The sequence below is a fragment of the Filicampus tigris genome, chromosome 3, assembly GCF_054856515.1.
Source record: "Filicampus tigris isolate MCC_2025a chromosome 3, RoL_Ftig_1.0, whole genome shotgun sequence".
NCBI classification, from domain to species: Eukaryota; Metazoa; Chordata; class Actinopteri; order Syngnathiformes; family Syngnathidae; genus Filicampus; species Filicampus tigris.
In genome coordinates this window covers 1,832,678-1,847,482 of record NC_141219.1, presented here as the reverse complement: position 1 = coordinate 1,847,482, position 14,805 = coordinate 1,832,678, and the positions used below count along the sequence as shown (strand labels likewise).

Sequence of the window (14,805 nt, the reverse complement as noted above, 5' to 3'; positions counted from 1 at the left end):
AAATATTGGTCCCGGTACTCGCTGCAATCGTAATTTGTATGATCAGTTGAAAATATCGAATGGCTATTACTACCCTGCTTTGCGTCTCGGGAGTCGATTGTGCAATCAAATGTTGTTAGCCAGGTTCACCGCAATCTCCCATGTCACTGTCTGCGTGTGCGCTGGCCATTTAAGTGATACCAATCATGTATCGGTTTTGTTGCGGTGACCCGACTTCCGATACGATATCGATATTGCAGCCCAGAGCACTGTCCAATACCGGTATCGATCCGATATGATATCAGCAGGAATGATGCGCGCTTTTATTATTTTTTTTTTTACAATGTTAGAAGAGACTTGATCATGTAATACTATTCAAAGTCAGCAACAGTTGGTATGAGAACATTTGATACATTTTATTCCAAATATTGGAGTTGCATAAATTCAACCTCAAACATGAAAATGTACTGCACTCAAATCAAATGAATACAACGTCAATTCAAGGACCCTGAGAAATAAGCCAAATAAAGTCACTCAAAACAATGCTCCTTCAACTGCAAAATAACAATTCAAGTTTACTGCAGTACATTCCCAATCTTTTATTTATTGATTTTCACACATAAGTAACTGTCTTTGAGCAGCAGTGGAGGAGCTATCAGCGGGCTAATCCCTCGTTGTTGTTGTTGACCCCGTCGTACTTTAGCACAGCCGGAGCTAACAACACCTTAGCCCAACAATTGTTTTGAACAACAACATAGAAGGTTGACCAGATTTCACTCTGGGAGGGGAGCCCAAGACTAAAGAAAATGAATTCATCTAATGAATCATTGATCCCCCAGAGCGTGAAAATAGTCTGCTCACGACTATCTTTACAAGTGTGATAGCTGCGAATGCCCCCCCCCCCCCCGCAAATGTCCCCCATTTCCCTACACTGTGATGGATTGTGCAGAGAGGGCTCACTTTTAATTCCATTTTGGGCCATTATCCCGCGTCTGTGATGCTCTTGCTAATTTGATTGCGTCCAGCGAGGGGTCCCGTCGAGGGGCCGACTCCACCAAGGCCGCTTTCAGCACAGCGCACGCGTACGCAGTCACGTACATCATCGGTCTCGTTGGCCCTGCCGCCGCCGCCGCCGCCGCCGCCGCCTCCTCCTCCACCCTCCTTTCCTTTCTCCCCTGCGCGTTCATTGAGACAGAGTGCATTACCCGACAAGCACCTCATGATTATTTCAACAAGTCGTCAAAATGCAGGCCTGCGGGACTGTTTAAAAATTGATTCGGGTAATATGCAGCGATTGGACTTCTGCCGGGGTCGCGCCGGACCCCGAGCCAGATGCGCTCGACCGACCGCGCGTCTCGCGGGCCGGCGTCAATTGTTTGCGTGGATGCTGAGCCGCGCTCGGAAAACCGTTACGGGCTCAAGCTGCTTGGCTGATGAGGCAAAATGGCCCCGGAGACATTTGTAGACACGCAAGTGGTGTGTCTTCTTTGGTGCTGGCGTGGCGACGTGGCAGCGCCGCCGTTTGGGCATGACAAAGACAAAAGAGGAAATGTCTGATTCTGTTTCCGGGAGACGGCGACCGAGCTTCTGCCGCAAACAGCGAGTTGCAAACGTTAATTGAAGAGAATTGTCTTTTCATCGAGATGTATCACTTTCAACGTACTTGTCTCGTACTACTTTCTTGTTAGAAAGGACTCTGGCGCCATCTTGTGGCATCTTAGTGCATTTCGGAAACAAACAGCAAAATTGTCAGCGAATCGAAAAACAAAGTCAATTGGTTCATTTGTGAAACGATTTTGTGGCGGAAAGATATTTCTCTACCATTCAGGATGATGCAGAAGCTGTTACGTGGTAAGAAAAAGATGAACAGGCATGTGAAGGGAAATCAAGGAAGCCTTTACTGCTGTGCTGTTTCTCTTCTTCATCCTTGAAGTTTTCTGTCCTCAAGTGAGATCTGACCCTGTGACCTTGCGTCTACCTTGTCAACTAGCCACATTCCTTTTTTTTTCTTCTTCTTCTTCTCCTTTTTTTCCATTTGTGAAACCGCAGCTCATCAAAAGGCTCTCGGTGTCTGCGGACTTGTAAGCCAGAGGCTCACTCTTATCTGACTGCCCGGGCCCATTAGCGGGTTATTGACAGGATATGAGATGGCTCGCATCAAGGAAGGAGGCAAGGGAAGGCGACGGTGGGCAGCGAGGAAAGAAAGAATGACAGAGAAAGATGGGGGAGGGGAGCGGGGCAATGGAGAGAAAAAGATCCAGATTTAAGAAAACCACAGCACAAAAGAACATTGCATCCTGATTTATGACTCTGCGGGGAAATAAGCAAGTCTCGGGAGTCCTTATCGAGCCGATCACCTGGATGTCTCCCTGGCGACCGCACTCCTTTTGTGATGTCCTGGGCAAAAACATTAAGAAAGGAGGAGATTCGATTCAGAGTGTGATGTTGAAAGTGGCCCCTTTGCTGCACAAAGGCTGTGATGCGTCGGGCCGGGGTCGCGCGGCAAATGAAGTCTCCCTCCCTCGATGATCGCGCAAAGACGAAACGGCCCGGTCCATCGAGCGGACAACTCCAGCTGCCACTGCGACCCGCAGTAGCACAGGACGCCCGGAATCCAGACTCGCTCGGACTGCGTACGACAGCCCGCAAACCGTAGTTTGCCTTCATCAAAGCCCAGTGTAGGCAAGAAGGGATTTAAAAAAAAAAAAAAAAAAATGTAATTAATGAGGAGTGTGGGGTGCAACATGCAGAGGCCACAACCCATGCATCAGCGCCCCCCCGTGGGCACAGGGGGCATCACCAAAACTACTCCAATCTCGTGAGAGACTTTAGATCTAATCTGCGCGGTATTGGATTAGCGGTCCAAATTTCCACTTCTGAATCCATATTTAGATATTTTCTGTGTGGCGTTTGCTCTGCCCAGGCTCGCCTTGCTTTTATTGAGGTACTCCAGTTTGTTTGGAGGTGTTAATATCAAGATGGACCTTGCACGGAGTGACGACCAGGCCAAGGCGCCTCTTACCCAAAGTCCGATGGCAAATTCTCCAAATTGATGTAAAACAGGATAAATGGTACAAAATCCTTTTTAGGCTTGATCATTTCAGAGAGAATCATGCTTAGTTACAACGGATACTCCCGTTACAACAGTGGTTTCCCCAGATGCCCCGCCCCCCCCTCATAAAAAAAAAAAAAGAAGAAAATCTGAATGAAAAGGCTCACACATCCCTTGAGCTCACTCATTTGATATTCAGGTCCGTGAAAAACGCCCCGAATAAAAATCTGTTGGGGCGCAGTGTCACAAGTGGACAGCAGGGGGCAGTATTGTCCAAGTATAGTTGTCAGAAACCAGCACTCTTCTCAACCGGGCCCAGATTTTCCCATGGTCCGTGAGTTGCGTCACACTTACAGAAAAACAAACCAAACGCATTTAAAAAAGAAAAATCCACGCGATCCTTTTCAAGACGTGTAATCACGTGAGCAAAGTGCACTAAAGAGCATGTTGTTATCAAATTGAGGAGTCAAGTCAACAGCACAAACTGATGCTGGTCTAACAAGCCTCCACCTGTGACGCAGCATTCAACAATGACCCGTCTAAATGCTGCCCATTTAGCTTGCTATGTTAAGTGTCACCTCTCCAATTGCTCAGAATTGATCATTCCCAAAGTCATACTAACGCTGTGCCATTCATTGGCTTCCGTGAGAATGACCCTTTAAGCGTGTGTGCACACTGTGATTAGCGGACGGCTCCAATCATTGTGTAAATACCTCCGTCCAGGCATTGAACGCTAGTTATTACCCTGACAAAAGGAAGACTGTGAGACACTAATTGTGTGTGCAGAAAATATAAATGGTCAAGCGTTGCGGGCGCCGTTGAAAATGAATCGCCGAATGGAAGTCGTCTATGAAAATAAGATGACTAGATAGGCCTAATTATTGTTCAATCACGAAGGTGGCAAACTGAAATGATGACGAGACCGTTTTTGCAGCGGTCAGCTTTGTCAAATTGCGTTTCCTTCCCGCCCCGTGTGACTTTGCATGCACTGAGAACATTTGTTATTTGCCGCGCGTGTTTGTCAACGTGAGCGCTGTCAGTCGCGCTGGCAGCCGGCTCTTTGCTCCGCTGCAGCTCTCTTACAGCTTCTCCATTGTAGTGTCAAGACTTCCGTGTTTCCGACTCCTCACGCCGTGTTGCGACCGACCTGTCAGGAGTCGAGCGGGTGTGGAATAGCGATGTGCTCTCTGGCCTTTGGGGCCGAGGAGGAAACCGGCTTTCGGGTGCGTGCGTGTGCAAGGCTAACTGTCGTTTGATTGCATTGATACCAATGCTTTGAATACTTTACAAAAGCTAATATGGTTTTTTTTTGTTTCATTCATTTCCAACATTGGTCTCTTTTTCATAGAGATCGGGTCAACTAGAGCCGTCATTCTCAACCAGTGTGGGTCGTGGCACATTCGTGTGCCGTGAGAAATCGTAAGGTGTGCCGAGGGGAATTATTATCCAATGGCAATCATTTTGACAAAAATATATATATATATATGTTTTGTCATTTTTGTTCATTTATTTATGCCAAGCAGGTATAGTAAGAGGCAAAACAATGTTCTTCCGCTAGATGACAGAAGGTACATAATGACCCTGCATAGCCACATTTTGTGAATTGTTCTGTGAAGCGATGTGCCGTGAGATTTGTTTTCCCGATGTGAAATATGTGCCTTGGCTCAATAAAGGTCGAGGAACTCTAAACTAGGCCAGTGTTTCCTAACCTTAATTGAGCCAAGGCACGTAAAAATGTTTATGAAAGTGAAATACGTCGCTTTGCTCGGTGTTTTGCTCGAGGACACGTCCACGTGGTCACAATGGCTGAGAATGGAACCCCCAACTCTCAGGTTGGGAGATGACCATGCCGCCCCGTAGGGGGATGCAAAAGTTCATTGCAAGTTCTGCCGTTTTAGTAGCTGTCACTATTTGTCGCCGGTATCGATGAACAGCGATACATTATTTATAGTAAATGTTTTTCTTTTAATCATTTCAAAGTGAAATCGGCTCATTTCCCAAAGCGCTTGCGAGGATCTCTCACGGAGCACTTTTTTTTTTTTTTTTTCCACTTTGTGCCTTTTTTGAAGTCGCGTCTATTTATAGCATGCTGCTTATGGACGAGCGTGGGCACGGAACCTGGACAAGATTGTACCTCTGTGATTGTCACGAGGTACGATCGTTAGCTCGATTGTAAGGCTGCACAGAACGGGAAGGTTTATTAAGGAGCAGCAGGTTGTTGAAGCACAAACATCGGGTAAATGCAACATATGGACCAAAAGTAGGAGGACACCTGCTCATTACAGCTCCAGGAAGTGAAAACATATGGAGTTGCCCTTTCATTGGTTCCACTCTTCTGGGAAGACTTTCTACGAGATTTGTAAATGCGTCTGGAGATCATTTTGTGGCCGTTCATTCGGAGAAACATGATGTTGAGTCTGTATTTCGAGTATTTGATGGGGTAGCAGCAGTCGTGGTTCCCCGAGTTATTTCGCACCAAAGTCAACAAAGCGCAGCTTTATGGATTTTGCTTTATATACTGGCACTCAAAAAGGGCCTCACATATACTGTTCCCCCAAAGTTATGTGTGTGTATACGCATGCAATTGAATCATTAATATACGATGAGCAATAGTCGGAAAGGGTTTGATAGATCCCTCGAAATTTGGAGTATGCAAAGTAAGTTCTTCATGACCTATATTGAGGTGGTTCTTTTTCAGTTAGAAGCTAAGACTTGCCGAAAATGTCTTGGATAACCGATACTGAATTCGGGGCTGCAACTCACACTTGCAGTTGAAGGCCTGATTTTTTTTTGTTTTTTTTTGTTTGTTTGTTTGTTTGTGAGGGAGCAGGTTTGAACCCAACCTCACCAGCATCCTGAACGACCACTGCGATGTACCTCTGCCCGTGCGTGTTGCCAACTGTGTCACGCACAGTTTATGACACCAATCCTTTGGACAACCGCACTAAAAATGTCTCCTCGGCCATTTTGTTTTACGAGAAAACTCGTCAGAAACGTCTCCGGCGACAATGTGCATAAAACATCCCAGTCGGTGCGCGCCCGTGCTGATTAGCACACTGCGGTTAAATGCTCTGCTCGCGCCCACACTTGCCCCGAGCCGCCTTTCCCATCATGCTCGGCCTGCATGGCAATAGCAGCTTGTCAACACCTGACAAAAGCGCTGTTGTTGTCGGTAAGTGTTTGAAAGTTTCACGGTCTTGAAATGAGAGTGGAGAGCGGTGTGAAGATCATTTAAAGACTTTTTTTTTTTTTTTCTTCTTCTTTCTTCTCCCCCCCCCCGCTTTCCTAGTCAGCGCTCGCCGCTAAGCAGGGCCGGGCTGCCGGCGGCCGCCAAAGGCTTAAATGAGTTTATTTCATGTGGGCTGTGAAAGTGCCCGTCTCTGTCACGTAGGCACTCAAACAGAGCTGAGGCCCATAAACACAAAGTGCAGCGTGTAAATCCCGGCAGCCTGACGTCTCCCGGCCTGCCCTCCAAGGCTGCTCAGCATGTCTTTATAAGAGAGGGCAGGAGAGGAGAATGCTTACTTCCCCTCCGGGAAGACCCCAGTGGGAAAGACTACCAGGTCTACCAGCCTCCCACTTCTTTGCTAAGAAAATGCCGCTGCTTTGGTTAGGAGAAGACGTCCTTTGTTAGCTTCCGATTCCTGCTCCACGGCGGGCACACTCTCGATTTCTTCCGGTCCCACCAAAAAGGGTTTGCCAGGAGTTGAATCTCGTCGCTTCAGATCCATCGTCGGGCATTTCGCCCTCGCCGTACTGCCGCGTCTCGTCTCTTGTCCCGGGCAAAGAACGTGCTTTCTGTAACCAGAGCGGCCCTGAGTCACAGCATGCAGATCACAAAGCGACAGCATGCATGCCGCGCTGTGCCTCACATGCTATTTGACCTCTGACGAATAGGACATCAGATGCTGGCTTTTCCGTGACGTCAGCCGCCAGCCTCGTCTCCTCTCCCGGCTCAACAACCCCCCCCCCCCCCCGATGCAAATTCCCAAATTGTGCCCTATGTCCTCGTTCCAAGTGCAGGTCTGTGTGACTACACAAGGACCCTGCGTAAGCCCTCCAGAGCGAGGCGGAGCTCGCCGGTTTAAAAAAACCAAACAAAAAAACAACAACAACAAAAACAAGCCCGTGAGAGGAGGAGGAGGTGCTTATATTTTCTTCTTTTCTTCGGGTCGGCCAGTGCAGAGGCATTAGAGATTGTTCTTAACCTTGTTTCTGGTTATTATCGTTCGCTTGAAGCCATTTTGCTCCACCAGCATCCCGCCCCCACCTTTCTGAGTTGACCTGGCGGTGTGAGTCATCCCTGACTGCTCTCAGAGTGATTTAATTGCACTCTGTCTCCCCACTTCTCTCAACATGCAGATCATGGAACACTATCACTGACAGCCCCCCTCTTGGAATAATGAAACACTATTCATGAGTGCAAACAATGGGATCCACAATTCAACGCCTAATCTGTACAGAAGATGGATATATGCCGAACAAAATATTTAAACCTAAAACTTGTTGCTGCTCGCAGATCTGAAACTTTTTCAGCATACACCAAGGGCCCATTTCGCTCAAATATTGATCTGATAACAGATCTTATTTTCTAATTCGCTCCCCATTCTCAAACGTAAGTATACATAGCTTTGAGACGAAAGTCGTTTGAGGTTATTGCACACTCTGAATTTCACATGACGCTTTCAAGGGCTTGAGAAAAAGGATAGAGTGATGAAGAATAAAGTGTTCAACGTGCATTGCGATTGTGGTTTTGAGTCGTTGAGTTTTGCTCATTGAATAAATGCAAAGTTTTGAAAGCGTTTTTCTGAATCGGGATTTCAATACAAGTCAATAATAATAATCATTGTGGTTAGCAGTTTTTCTCCATAATGGCCCGGCACTTAATGACGCTCTCTACTTTTATATTTAGAAAAAAAAAATCTTGGATTTTTAAAATTTCTTTTACTTCAGCTCGAGCAAAGATACAAGTGTGGGTTAACACATTTGTTCTTTATACTATTTAGTGGTTAAAAATCAACCCAACGCAGCAGCTTTTTTTAGCCGCTGATCCCTCCATGGACGTCTGAGAATGTTTTTGTGGGAGCGGCAACCTTGAGAGGTCGAACGTGGCTGCTCTGGGTCCAAATTTCATTGGGCAGCATTTGAATTCAAACCCAATCGCTACCGTGGAAACAAAACATGCTTTATACCATTAACTTCTTCAGTTATCAAGGTGACACTCCATCCACTCCATCCCCCATAAAACATTACTGCACGTGCTAAAATGATAAACAGAAAGGGATTATTGCGGCATCGGAGCCTTTTCCTCTCCCGTGATCTTGCCGCGGTTTTACCGTTGGCTGATAGGTGGCACTGTTCCCGTATCAGTGGCAAGCGATACCTCGTTGGGATGTGTCGAACGTACGTTACATAAACAACAGCAAAAATGGGCCTGCCCTGATGACTCAGCGTCCATGCATGAAGGTCCTCGCATGAAAGTCTTGTTTGTTGTCGATTGGGTCGTTGATTAAAGCACCCCTGCATTGGTCAAATCTCCCCCTTACCAAAGTGAGTCAACGCTGGACGATGCCGTGCGGTGGATTTCAAAAGAGGGTGAAGAGGCAAAAATGCTACCCCGACGATAGAAATGACTGGGAGAAAACGGCGTGCGGCTGCTGCGGCCACAGTATTTTCCTTTCCGTCCTCTCCCGCGATGCGGAGGAGTGTATCGGCGCCATGTGTGAGCACACGGAGATCAATGGGGAGCGCTGACTCGCAAGGATGCCACGAATGCTAATCCGGAATAATTACGCTCTCGCCCTCGTCTAGACAAACAATGCAGCACGCGCGCGTGTGCCGCTCAATCAGCGACTTTTTCAATAAAGTGGCGGCGGCGGCATTGTCTCCAAAAAATGTACACTCGCGAGTTTTTGCTTCCCCATCGCCTTAATCCCCTTTTACCCCCTTGATGCTGCCGCACTGTGCAAGCAATTTATCTCTTTCTGAAGCAGATCTAGCGTACATTTCAAACTGCTTGACTTCCAAGGGTATCGGTTTCCTACATTTGAACACAGACAATACTCTCACACACTAGTGGCATCCTTGCTCTGTTCCCGCTCCCATAATAGCTGAGAAGCTGGATAATTCTCTTGCCCACTTTGTCCCCCTTTCTGTATCGATAACTTTTACACAAACTGGAAAAAGATCAGCAGGCTGTTTTACAAGAGACTTCCGACGGTTTCTGATTCAATGTCGGCATAATACCGCAATTGGCCTTTATAAATGACACTGGACGTGGGCAAGGCTGATCCCGTAATAACTTGGTGTTTGCGGTTTTAAGGCTGGAGGTGGTACAAAATTAGGCGGAGGCTGCCTCCACATTTAATATGCAGGAACAACCTTGCTCTTTGTGAGATGGTTTGTTTTAAAGGGGTGGTCCTGTCTCATGCAATTCAGCCATTTGTCACCCCGCAGCCCCGACCAATGCCGAGTGTGACTTTTGTCAACTGGGGGCGGAACTATTTGTTGAGGCCAGAGTAGGGCTGCTCGATTATGACAAATGTATTAATCACGATTATTTTGCTAATCATTGAAATCAGGATTATTCAAATGTGTTGTTTGGTTCAAAACAAGGACATGTTTAAACATACAAAATATGAAGACAAATCCGTTGTATTCCAGACTTTGTACGAGGTCAGTGACATGCCGCTCCCCCTCTCCTCTCTTGTAGCCGCGATGGAGGTGCACGTCCCCGACCAGCCGGTGGTGGCGTTGCACGATACGGACGTGGTTCTTAACTGCTCCTTCAGACCCGCTGGCCCCTTCAACGCGTCTGACGTAACGGTCTTCTGGCAGCTGACCGACACCAAGCGCAGCGTGTACGGATACAGCGAAGGACGCGATCAGCTGGCCGACCAGGCCGACAGGTTCGTCAACCGCACTGGCCTCTTCCCCCGCGAGCTGGGCCTGGGCAACGCCTCGCTGCTGCTGAGGAGGGTGCTGGTGGCTGACGAAGGCAGCTACACTTGCTTTGTCAGAGTGCAGGAGTACGGCAGCGCTGCTTTGTTTCTGCAGGTGGCCGGTGAGTTTCATTTTCGTACCAGTTTTTATTTTTGAACCGGCTCCAACTGAAGGAATCATTCACAGTCATCGCAAATAATATTTTCACAAAGCTTCGTTTTGGAGGCTAAACCGATTGTCTTGTTTCTAGGGATGTAATGGTTCACTCAAGCCCCGATTCGATTCGATTTTTGACTCGATTCGATTTTTGACTCGATTCGATTTTTGACTCGATTCGATTTTTAAAAAATTGCTACCATGCTTGTGTCTGTGCACTAGTGTGGTTCTGCAACCATCCATCCACAAACGCAATACGCAATGATGTTTGGCGCAAAAGCATAATTTGATCTACGCATTCAAAATGTGCTCTGCATCTGGAATGAAAAAAAGGTTTCGAGATGGATTTAAGCACCTAGAATGAATCGAATCGATTAATCTGGGCGAATTGATTTTAAATCGTTTTATGATAAATCGTTACATCCCTACTTGCTTCATATGTCAGCTTGTTGGCGCGTTAACAAGCTAATGCTGTGTGTGTAATCATACAATTCAATAAGTTAACATCCAAAGATCTTTTTACATTTTTTTTTAACTCTCCAACTCTAATAGTATAGTATGTATTACACCTATGTGCATCCATCGCATGCACTTGAGTAAACGTGATAAGTACGTCGTTTCCCCCGGGCTGCTCGACTATGCTTGTTTGGTCAATAAGCGCTGATTGTGGCCTCTGTTTGTGGTCAATAGCTGCTGACTTTGACCATCAGCCGTTGTTTTGGTCAAACAGCCTTCCTTTGCTAACAGCTTGGCTGCTTACATGACCATGTGGGCCACCCTCACAGCAGAGACTCTTAATTTATTTACAGTGCAATGGCACATTTGTATATCTATTGAGAGATGGCTGTTCTATTCTCAGAGGATGGATGTGCATTAGGTAGTGTTAATGAATAATGTCTTTTTTTTTTCTCTCCCCATCCTGGCCGGTGAGAGGGAAAACAATGTCTCCCAACAGTGACAAATTGGTTCCATTTTATGCATGAGATTTATAGATGTTTCTATTTTTAAACAGCATTCTCAGTTATTATTGTATTTTCTTCCTTCTGCGAATGCAGGGAAGCTAACAGTCTTGAGAGAAATGTGACTGACAGTCAAACGGACAATAGAAGAAATTACCTGTGCATTTATTTACTTGCCGACAATTCAACACATTTGTGATTCTATAAATGCAGTGATGTGACTCACTCCAGTTTCACTATTATGACCTCTAATTGCTATACGATACAATTGACCTCAATTACGATAAGATTCACTCCAGTTACTGTGCTATACATACTGTTCTCGGCAGTTACATTTTACAAATATGACACAATATATAATTCACTCCAGGTTTGATCCAATTCATTTCAATTACTGTATGATAAAACACTGTACATACTCCAATGATGATACAACGTAAAAAAAAAAAATCGAGGTCATTAGCACAACTTCACGTTGTTTTTCAATTGCCTGTTTTAAAGCAACTAAAGTAAATAGGGAGTACTTCATCATTTTAAAAACAAAAGTGAGACAGTTAACCGCAGTTGTGATAAAAAAAAAAAAAAAGAGTCGTCTTTTTTTGAAGCTGTAAATAGTGTTGTTTGAAATCGGATAAATGTGGTATATGTTGTTTTGATGAGGACATTCAATTTCAAACCAAACCCTTAAAAACAAATTATAATCAGTCATATTCAAATCTTACACAGATTAACGTTGTTGGCATGTAGCTCTATGACACACTCAGGTTACACTTAAAATACTGCAAGATTTGGCCAGACTAGATTAATTAAAGGCTTAAATTTAACGTTATGAAACCTGCAGGTACTTGATGGTATGGACGAGCCCTAGTTAGCTGACAGCGCAGTAAATCGTGTCTCCGTGTCAAAAGTCCCCTTCTCAACAGCAGATCAGTCTCATTTAAATCATCTCAAGCTCAACTCCACCTCCTTGTTTGCTGTGCCATGATTGGCTGTGGGAATAGAGCAGCTTCGCTTCTCTTCCACCTTCGTACTCTTGCTTCAGCTCAAGGGATTGCGATTTGGGATTTTCGGCAAGGCTGACATCAGACCCCTTAGTGTGCCTACGCTCTTTTTACACAGCCTGGGCTGTGGCCAAATGTCAGAGGCAGCCAATTTCTGCCTACGAACACCTCGTGGCCTGAACTGTGATTTTTATTTATATAATGAATTTCTTTTTTAAGGAGTGTCTCTGCGTTTTGTCACTCTGGGGAGTGTTGAGAAGCAGCTTGCCTGTGTGCCACTGATACCGCGTGGGATTGTGGGATTTTAAACATCATTTTTATAATTCATATGAGTGGCACTAAATGTAATTTATGCCTTAATGGGAATGATATAAACCATTTCCCAGGGTAGTCAAACTAAACTCTAGACGTTTGAATGCTTGTCTAAATCATCGACCGCATCCCACCAAACATGCTGTTTTTTTCCCTTTTAAAATAATTTCCAGTTTTTTTTGTTTTTTTTTGTATACCTTTGTCAAAATATGCCAAGAATCAAGTCAAGATTTACAGAATACTTGACACACCCTTATTGTGTTGCTGAAATTAGCCCCGTTTAGTCATGCAAGTGAGTGATAGTATAATTTCCCCCATAAGTGTACAAAAGGCCAACAGTGAATCAGCAAAAGATGACCAGGTGGAATTCGGAACAGTGTGGCTTCTACTTGAGGCAGCAAGGAAGAGAGTTGGTCGGAAAAAGCGCCCGATAAAAGCATTTTCACTTTAAGAGGCAACGCTTCATACGTTACACTTGGTTTATGGGGCCCTTAGACACAACACCGGACTCGGCCATTGGAGCTGATTATGTCATGGGCCCAAAAAACTTGACGTTGGGGCTGTTATTACGTACGGATATGCAGAACGGCTCGCTCACAAACACATTTTTAAAAGATTTTCTCGGTTGTTTAATTTCACACTCGATTGGGGGGCCGGCACGCGACCCACCCAACTGTTTGTATCCAAGCACTCAAAAAGCCCATTTTCCATCGCGTCATCCTTGACGTCCTCGTTTTTTATGCAGCGCCTTACTCCAAGCCCGTGGTGACCTTGGAGCCGGAATCCAACCTCCGGCCGGGCGAAGAGGTGGCCCTCACTTGCGTGGCTTACGGAGGCTACCCAGAAGCCGACGTGATGTGGCAGGACGGGGGTGGCCGCAACCTGACGGACAATGTCACCACTTCGCTGGTGGCCAACGAGCAGGGTCTCTTCTCCCTGACCAGCGTGCTGACGGTCGTGCTGGAGCCCAACAGCACCTACAGCTGCAGACTCATCAACCCGTTGCTGGGGGAGGAGGGCAACGCCTTTGTCACCATCACAGGTGGGCGCTCCCCGTTGTTTGCCGCTCTCTTTCGGAAACGTTTTTACACGCGGCCTCAGCATTGCTGTGAGTCAAGACCACTTTTCCTTTCGCAAAGAACCCAGTATAGCGTCGGGTATAACTTGCTTGTCGGAAAGTGACTGCTGTGAACAAAACGGGTCGGGAGAAGTGAGGACCGCCTCTGTTACTGCTCTAATATTACTGCCATAGGCGGGAATCTAATTGCTTTCTTTTGCACACTCTGCCCATTTTGTTTCATAGAAAACAGTAACATGGAAAAACGTTGTCCCAAGATAGACATCTGTATTGTTATACTTTTTAAATTGGCGTAATAGAAATGCTAGTCAATTCAACTCAACTTTATTTGTAGAGCACTTAAAAAAACAACAACAACAACCACAGCTGTAACAAAAGTGCCGTATTTCATAAAAATTGAACATAAAACACGATAAATGGTTCAAGTCATAATAGTGACAATAATATGCCTCTCTGTATCTCCTCCTGTTTGCATGTACAATATACGTAGGGGGTAGCGATGAGCAAGTTGAACCGTGAACAATTCAACCTGAATTATTTTGCACTTGAATTTATTTTTCAACAAAGACTGCAAGTTAATTTAGTTCATTTATTTCAAATGAATCCGAAATCAGAGTGAGATGTTTGTGTTTTATTTGAACTTAAGGTCAATTTCAGAGTGACTGTTCTATCCTTCTTCAGGAATTGATCATTAATATTCATTTTATTCATGAAAAGTAATAGTGATATTAGCGACCTGGTATTGGTATTGGTGAGTACTCGAGTTGAGTACTGGAACTGGTATCAGTCTGAAAAATGAAGTGCTACTGAACATCCCGAGTGAGGGTTGTCGGCCAGCCCCTTATTTGGGACGAGCCTCCGTTGGGTTGTAGGAAGCATCGCAAACGAGGGAAAACGGTCAGTTAGCGTCAGCACTCATCCTAACCAAACAACACCAAAGTACAATACGAAGAATACTTTTCTATCTGGGACACTGGCTCCATGTTTGAAGTGACGCGTGCAGCTCAGCGCGGGTGCTGATGAGCATTGTAAGCAAATGGCGGGAAAAAAAAAAAAAAAAGTCCAATTTTGCCAATTTTCTTTGGGGCTCAAATGCTGTACTGTTATCGTCCATCCGCTGCCAGCTCTGTTTTTCTGGGTCCTACCTGCTGAAATGACTCATATTTTGGCCTTGTCTGCCCAGAATGCCTCATTAAAGATGCTTTTTTTTCCATGAGGCGCTTCATCAAATCTGTTATCTTGTGGTGGTTTCCCCGTTGTTCTGGATGCCCCGTTTCCTGATAAGATGGGAACATCTATCCAGCGCCAAATGAATACACCTCTTCA

The 14,805-nt window shown here is 45.6% G+C and overlaps 1 protein-coding gene across 2 annotated transcripts in view; it reads left to right on the top strand.

The window, feature by feature from the left end:
- cd276 (CD276 molecule) overlaps positions 1–14,805 on the top strand; it is a 73,244-nt gene that overhangs the window by 5,829 nt on the left and 52,610 nt on the right. Inside the window, exons 3-5 of one of the 2 annotated variants that reach the window (XM_086025284.1) lie at positions 9,744–9,939; positions 10,051–10,094; positions 13,147–13,443. In XM_086025284.1, the coding sequence (XP_085881410.1) occupies positions 9,744–9,939; positions 10,051–10,094; positions 13,147–13,443 (537 nt within the window). Of the gene's footprint in view, positions 1–9,743; positions 10,095–13,146; positions 13,444–14,805 lie in introns of both variants that reach the window. The other variant, XM_086025283.1, reaches the window with a different exon arrangement.